Source organism: Blennius ocellaris, assembly GCF_963422515.1.
Source record: "Blennius ocellaris genome assembly, contig: SCAFFOLD_175, whole genome shotgun sequence".
Classification (NCBI taxonomy): Eukaryota; Metazoa; Chordata; class Actinopteri; order Blenniiformes; family Blenniidae; genus Blennius; species Blennius ocellaris.
The window spans coordinates 49,514-57,500 of NW_027662254.1; the positions used below are offsets into that span (position 1 = coordinate 49,514).

The following is a 7,987-nucleotide window of genomic DNA, read 5'->3' on the forward strand; positions in this document are numbered from 1 at the left end:
GGTCCTGGAGGTTCCTGGTCCCGGAGGTTCCTGGTCTCGGAGACTCCTGGTTCCGGAGGTTCCTGGTCTCGGAGACTCCTGGTTCCGGAGGTTCCTGGTCCCGGAGGTTCCTGGTCTCGGAGGTTCCTGGTCTCGGAGGTTCCTGGTTCCGGAGGTTCCTGGTCCCGGAGGTTCCTGGTCTCGGAGGTTCCTGGTCTCGGAGGTTCCTGGTTCCGGAGGTTCCTGCTCTCGGAGACTCCTGGTTCCGGAGGTTCCTGGTCCCGGAGGTTCCTGGTCTCGGAGGTTCCGTCTCTAGTTGGAGACGAACGTTCCCAACAAGTCGTTGATTCCAGATTGTCTCACGATCGTCGTCGGTGTGACTCAGAGTTTCGTTTTTTAACGAGTTGGAACATGATGATGGAAATAATGTAGAAATATGAACTAAGCCGGGGAACTCCGTAGAACCGTGTCGTTAGACGGGTTGGAGAACTAGCGAGTCCGTTTCCCGGATTGCTCAAATTCAGTAAAACTTCCATTGTTGGGAAACGTTCTGGTGAGTTGACGTTCTGGTGAGTTGACGTTCTGGCGAGTTGATGTTTTGGCGAGTTGACGTTCTGGTGAGTTGAGGTACCGGGCAGTTGTGGTTCCGGTGAGTTGAGGTTCCGGTGAGTTGAGGTTCCGGTGAGTTGACATTCGGGTGAGTTGAGGTTCCGGTCAGTTGACCGTATTGTGAGTTGAGGTTCCGGTGAGTTGACATTCAGGTGAGTTGAGGTTCCGGTGAGTTGAGGTTCCGGTCAGTTGACCGTATTGTGAGTTGAGGTTCCGGTCAGTTGACCGTCCGGTGAGTTGAGGTTCCGGTCACTTGAGGTTCCGGTCAGTTGACCGTCCGGTGAGTTGAGGTTCCGGTGAGTTGAGGTTCCGGTGAGTTGACCGTATTGTGAGTTGACATTCAGGTGAGTTGAGGTTCCGGTGAGTTGAGGTTCCGGTCAGTTGACCGTATTGTGAGTTGAGGTTCCGGTCAGTTGATCGTCCGGTGAGTTGAGGTTCCGGTCACTTGAGGTTCCGGTCAGTTGATGTTCCGGTCAGTTGTTTCTGGTGAAGGTTCCGGTCAGTTGATGCTCCGGTGAGTTGAGGTTCCGGTCAGGTGACGTTCCGGTGAGTGGACTTGGTCATGTGACTCCACATCCTGTCCAGAACGTCCAGAACGTCCAGAACGTCAGGACGATGTCAGGAAACATGAGTCAAGGTTCCAACTAGTTCCTCGTCACAGAAAAAAAAAACAAAGTTTCACAACTTCCCAGACGAGTCACGACACGTTGATCTTCTGGTGGTTCTGTCGCCATGGCAACCGAGGTTCTGCCTGCAGAATTTACACATTTAAACACTTTCATGTGGATATTTTTTAATAACTATTTTATCTACGGGGTGAAGAGGAGGAGCTGCAGGGCCAATCTGGGGCAGGAGGGAGGGAGGGGGGTGGGGGAGGGAGGGGGGGGGGAGGGAGGGGGGGGGGGGAGGGGCAGAAAGGGGGGTGGGGCAGAAAGGAGGAGCTCCAGGGAGACTCGGGGCAGAAACTGTCAGAAAGAGTTTGAGCTTTTCACTCACTGATCACGACTCTGTGGGAACAGAACGTCCAACTAGAACTCTGGAGGAGAACGAGGAGCAGAAGGAGGAGAACGAGGAGCAGAAGGAGGAGAACGAGGAGCAGAAGGAGGTGAAGGAGGAGGTGAAGGAGGAGGAGACGAGAGGAGAGGAACTGGTCTGACTGGATTCTTTCTGTGTTTGTGTGAGAGACGTGATCTCTGGAGGGTTCCTTCGTCTTCTCTGGGGAACGGCTTTGGTTCCTCCTCTTTCTTCCTCCAGGTCCCTCCAGGTTCCCTCCAGGTTCCCCCTTGTTCCTCCTGGTTCGACCCTGGTTCCTCCTGGTTCCCTCCAGGTTCCCTCCTGGTTCCTCCTCCAGGTTCCCTCCAGGTTCCCACCGTTCTCTCCTCCTGCCGGTGGAACCGCTCCTCCCCCGACATGGCGAACGTCAGCGGTTCCTCGGTCTACCAGCTGATCGAGGACTGCGAGGCCACGCACAAGGCTCTGTACAAGTTCTACGCGGCGGTGATGATCGTGATCTTCATCCTGGCGCTGCCGCTCAACGCCTCGGTGCTGCACCTCTTCGTCTTCAAGCTGAAGTTCTGGAAGTCCAACTCCAACAACGTGTTCCTCTTCAACCTGGTTCTGGCCGACATCCTGCTGCTGTTCTGCCTCCCCATCAAGGCCCACAACTTCATCCGGGGCGAGCGGCGCAGCGGCAACGAGGTGGTGTGCAAGGCCATGCTCTTCATGCTGTTCCTGAACCGCGGCGCCAGCATCGCCTTCCTCACCGTCACCTCCATCGACCGCTACTTCAACGTGGTTCACCCGGGGAGGAAGAACCTGCTGAAGGCGCTCAAGAAGTCGCCGCACATCTCCATCCTCATCTGGCTGCTGCTGCTGCCGCTCACCGTGCCCACCATGCTCAAGAACTTCGACTGCTGCAACAGCCACAAGAGCGACGCCAAGGACGACACGCTCATCAAGGTACCCGCAGACGGTCTGCTGCGGAGGGTTCCCACGGTCTGAGGGTCTCCTTCTGAGGGTTCCCACGGTCTGAGGGTCTCCTTCTGAGGGTTCCCACGGTCTGAGGGTCTCCTTCTGAGGGTTCCCACGGTCTGAGGGTCTCCTTCTGAGGGTTCCCATGGTCTGAGGGTCTGATTCTGAGGGTTCCCATGGTCTGAGGGTCTCCTTCTGAGGGTTCCCAGGGTCTGAGGGTCTGATTCTGAGGGTTCCCATGGTCTGAGGGTCTCCTTCTGAGGGTTCCCAGGGTCTGAGGGTCTCCTTCTGAGGGTTCCCAGGGTCTGAGGGTCTGATTCTGAGGGTTCCCATGGTCTGAGGGTCTCCTTCTGAGGGTTCCCAGGGTCTGAGGGTCTGATTCTGAGGGTTCCCACGGTCTGAGGGTCTACTTCTGAGGGTCTGAGGTTCTACTTCTGAGGGTCTGAGGGTCTGATTCTGAGGGTTCCCACAGTCTGAGGGTCTACTTCTGAGGGTCTGAGGTTCTACTTCTGAGGGTTCCCACGGTCTGAGGTTCTGGTTCTGAGGGTCTGAGGTTCTCCTTCTGAGGGTTCCCACAGTCTGAGGGTCTACTTCTGAGGGTTCCCACAGTCTGAGGTTCTGATTCTGAGGGTACAGAGGGTCTGACGTTCTGATTCTGAAGGTACAGAGGGTCTGAGGTTCTGATTTTGAGGGTACAGAGGGTCTGAGGTTCTACTTCTGAGGGTACAGACGGTCTGAGGTTCTACTTCTGAGGGTTCTGACGGTCTGAGGTTCTGATTCTGAGGGGGTCTGAGGTTCTTATTCTGAGGGTTCTGACGGTCTGAGGTTCTGATTCTGAAGGTACAGAGAGTCTGAGGTTCTACTTCTGAGGGTCTGAGGTTCTACTTCTGAGGGTTCTGACGGCCTGAGGTTCTGATTCTGAAGGTACAGAGAGTCTGAGGTTCTACTTCTGAAGGTACCGAGGGTCTGAGGTTCTGATTCTGAGGGATCCAAGGGTCTCAGGTTCTACTTCTGAAGGTACCGGGTTCTACTAGTGAAGGTTAGGTTCTGGTCTGGATCAGAGTCGTAGCGAGACGCTGAAACAAAAACCCTAAAAATAGAAGTGAGACTTTATCAGTCGTCACTGATAACGACCCTCGTTCTGCTGCTGGTGTCGGTCAAGACCGGCTCTACCCTACTCTACTCTACTCTACTCTACCCTACTCTACTCTACTCTACTCTACTCTACCCTACTCTACCCTACTCTACTCTACTCTACTCTACTCTACTCTACTCTACTCTACTCTACTCTAGTCTAGCCTACTCTACTCTACTCTACTCTACTCTACTCTACTCTACTCTACCCTACTCTACCCTACTCTACTCTACTCTACTCTACTCTACTCTACTCTACTCTACTCTACTCTAGTCTAGCCTACTCTACTCTACTCTACTCTACTCTACTCTACTCTACTCTACTCTACTCTACCCTACCCTACTCTACTCTACTCTACTCTACTCTACTCTACTCTACTCTACTCTACTCTACTCTACCCTACCCTACTCTACTCTACTCTACTCTACTCTACTCTACTCTACTCTACTCTACCCTACTCTACCCTACTCTACTGTACTCTACCCTACTCTACTCTACCCTACCCTACTCTACTCTACCCTACTCTACTGTACTCTACCCTACCCTACTCTACCCTACTCTACTCTACTCTACTCTACTCTACTCTACTCTAGCCTACTCTACTCTACTCTACTCTACTCTAGCCTACTCTACTCTACTCTACTCTACTCTACTCTACTCTAGCCTACTCTACTCTACTCTACTCTACTCTACTCTACTCTACTCTACTCTACTCTACTCTACTCTAGCCTACTCTACTCTACTCTACTCTACTCTACTCTAGCCTACTCTACTCTACTCTACTCTACTCTACTCTACTCTAGCCTACTCTACTCTACTCTACTCTACTCTACTCTACTCTAGCCTACTCTACTCTACTCTAGCCTACTCTACTCTACTCTACTCTACTCTACTCTACTCTACTCTACTCTACTCTAGCCTACTCTACTCTACTCTACTCTACTCTAGCCTACTCTACTCTACTCTACTCTACTCTAGCCTACTCTACTCTACTCTACTCTACTCTACTCTACTCTACTCTACTCTAGCCTACTCTACTCTACTCTACTCTACTCTACTCTAGCCTACTCTACTCTACTCTACTCTACTCTAGCCTACTCTACTCTACTCTACTCTACTCTACTCTAGCCTACTCTACTCTAGTCTACTCTACTCTACTCTAGCCTACTCTACTCTACTCTACTCTACTCTAGCCTACTCTAGCCTACTCTACTCTACTCTAGCCTACTCTAGCCTACTCTACTCTACTCTACTCTACTCTAGCCTACTCTAGCCTACTCTACTCTACTCTAGCCTACTCTAGCCTACTCTACTCTACTCTACTCTAGTCTTCCCTACTCTACTCTACTCTACTCTGCTCTACTGTACTCTACTCTAGCCTACTCTACTGTACTGTACTCTACTGTACTGTACTGTACTGTACTGTACTGTACTGTAGCATCCAGCATTTAGCATCTAGCATTGTGTTTCTAGCATTTAGCATCTAGGATCTAACATTTAGCATCAAGAGTTTAGCATCTGCTACTTAGCATGTAGCATCCAATAGCTAGAATTTAGCAACTAGCATTGACTACAGGGGCGTCCGTCCTCAGTCCTGGGGGGCCGGCGTCCTGCAGGGTCCGTCCTCAGTCCTGGGGGGCCGGCGTCCCGCAGGGTTTAGCTCCGCCCACCTGATCACAATGAGGGGCTCGTTATTGGTCTTTTTAACGACCTTGGTGATGACATCATCACTGGATCAGGTCTGCAGCAGGGACAGACTAAAACCTGGAGGACGGGGGCCGGAGACCTCTGCTTCAGCATAGAGTGTCAGGTCAAGACCAGAGAGGACCAGAGAGGACCAGATGGGCCCTGGTGGTCCTGGTGGTCCTGGTGGACCTGAAACGGGTCAGTCTGGTTTATTTGCTCAGTTTTTCACTCCTGGCTGCAGAATGTCCTCCTGGAGGAACAAGGACGGTTTTGATTGAGGCTCCGCCTCGCCGGGCTGCAAACTGTGTTTGTTCTGGAGGGAACGTGAAGCTCTGCAGAGTACAACTGCCCCCTGTCCCCCCGTCTCTCTGTCCCTCCGTCCCCCCGTCTCTCTGTCCCTCCGTCCCCCTGTCTCTCTGTCCCCTCCGTCCCCCCGTCTCTCTGTCCCTCCGTCCCCCCGTCTCTCTGTCCCTCCGTCCCCCTGTCTCTCTGTCCCTCCGTCCCCCCCGTCTCTCTGTCCCTCCGTCCCCCCGTCTCTCTGTCCCTCCCATCCCCCCACCCTCTGCCCCCCGCCCCGTGTCCCTCCGTCCCTCCGTCCCTCTGTCCCCCCCATCTCCCGTCCTCTGCCCCCGCCCCCCTGTCCCTTCCGTCTCGTCCCGTCCCCGCTGAGTCATGGTGTTCTTGGGGACACCATGACTCTGCAGTTTTCCCCTTGACATAAATGTCCAGTGACCTGTGAACTGCTGAGTCATGGTGTTCTGGACACCATGACTCGGCACTTTACATTGTACAGAAATGTCCCGTGATGTGAAAACTGCTGAGTCATGGTGTTCTGGACACCATGACTCGGCAGTTTTGACTCCACAGGAAATGTCTGATGCGTGAACTGCTGAGTCAAACTCTCAGTCATGGTGTTCTGGGACACCATGACTCAGCAGTTTTCACACGTCACCGGTCATTTATGTCGAGGGAAAGCTTGCAGAGTCATGGTGCCCAGAACACCATGACTCAGCAGTTTTCACATGTTATTGGACATTTATGTCGAGGGAAAACTGCAGTCATGGTGTACTGGATACTATGACTCTGCAAGTTTTCCCTCGACATAAATGTCCAGTGACGTGTGAAAACTGCCGAGTCACAGTGTTCTAGATGCCATGACTCGGCAGTTTTGACTCCACAGAAATGTCTGTGTGAACTGCTGAGTCATGGCGTTCTGGACACCATGAACTCTGCAGTTTTCCCTCGACATAAATGTCCAATAACATGTGAAAAACTGCTGAGTCATGGTGTTCTGGACACCATGACTCAGCAGTTTTCATACGTCACCGGTCATTTATGTCGAGGGGAAAGCTGCAGAGTCATGGTGGCCCAGAACACCATGACTCAGCAGTTTTCCCATGTTTTTGGACATTTATGTCGAGGGAAAACTGCAGTCATGGTGTACTGGATACTATGACTCTGCAGTTTTCCCTCGACATAAATGTCCAGTGACGTGTGAAAACTGCCGAGTCACAGTGTTCTAGATGCCATGACTCGGCAGTTTTGACTCCACAGAAATGTCTGTGTGAACTGCTGAGTCATGGCGTTCTGGGACACCGTGACTCTGCAGTTTTCCCTCGACATAAATGTCCAGTAACATGTGAAAACTGCTGAGTCACAGTGTTCTAGATGCCATGACTCGGCAGTTTTGACTCCACAGAAATGTCTTGTGTGAACTGCTGAGTCATGGCGTTCTGGACACCGTGACTCTGCAGTTTTCCCTCGACATAAATGTCCAGTAACATGTGAAAACTGCTGAGTCACGGTGTTCTGGACACCGTGACTCTGCAGTTTTCCCTCGACATAAATGTCCAGTAACATGTGAAAACTGCTGAGTCACGGTGTTCTGGACACCATGACTCTGCAGTTTTCCCTCGACATAAATGTCCAGTGACATGTGGCCGGCGGTGTGCGTGTCTTGCAGGACGGTGGTGGACAGCATGCGGGAGGCGGTCTTCTTCACGCAGATCCTCGTCCCCTTCGTGGTCCTGGTCTACTGCACGGTCCACATCGTGAAGCGTCTGCAGCAGAAGAGCGTGGGCGACCGGGCAAGGCTGCCGCCGCGCCGTCCTGCTGGTCACCGCCGTCATGGTGGTGTTCTCCCTGTGCTTCCTGCCCTGCACCGTGGCCCGGGTGGTGCTGCTGGTGGTTGCGGGTGCAGGAGCTGAGCGAGCGCAGCCAGGACAAGGCGGCGGTGGCCTTCGACGGCCTGATGGTCCTGTCCTACGTGGACTGCCTGCTGGACCCGCTGGTCTACTGCTTCTGCAGCACCAAGTTCAAGGGACTCTACGTGTCCAACTACTTTCCCCTTCCTGTCCCGGGGCAAGGCGCCGCCGCTCGGACAGCTCCACCGGGAACACGCAGCCGGCGACGCGCAACGCCGTCATCTGAGGGACGTCCCCGTGACCCTCCCGGGGCCAAGCATGACTCGGCACATTTAAAGTGACCCTTCCTCGAATCTTGACTCTTCAAATCCGTTTTGTTCAACTTGCTTACGAATGCAGACCTCTCTCTCTCTCTCTCTCTCTCTCTCTCTCTCTCTCTCTCTCTCTCTCTCTCTCTCCGTCT

The 7,987-nt window shown here is 53.1% G+C and overlaps 1 protein-coding gene across 1 annotated transcript; it reads left to right on the forward strand.

Annotated features, from left to right (window-relative positions):
* The first annotated feature begins 1,622 nt into the window (after positions 1-1,622).
* On the forward strand, positions 1,623-7,922 carry LOC308147969 (12-(S)-hydroxy-5,8,10,14-eicosatetraenoic acid receptor-like). Its single transcript, XM_080521364.1, is given in 6 exon segments — positions 1,623-2,547; positions 7,345-7,476; positions 7,478-7,570; positions 7,572-7,721; positions 7,723-7,758; positions 7,760-7,922. Coding segments are annotated over 6 exon segments (1,011 nt in total). The 5' UTR covers positions 1,623-1,998; the 3' UTR covers positions 7,811-7,922.
* The last annotated feature ends 65 nt before the right edge of the window (positions 7,923-7,987 follow it).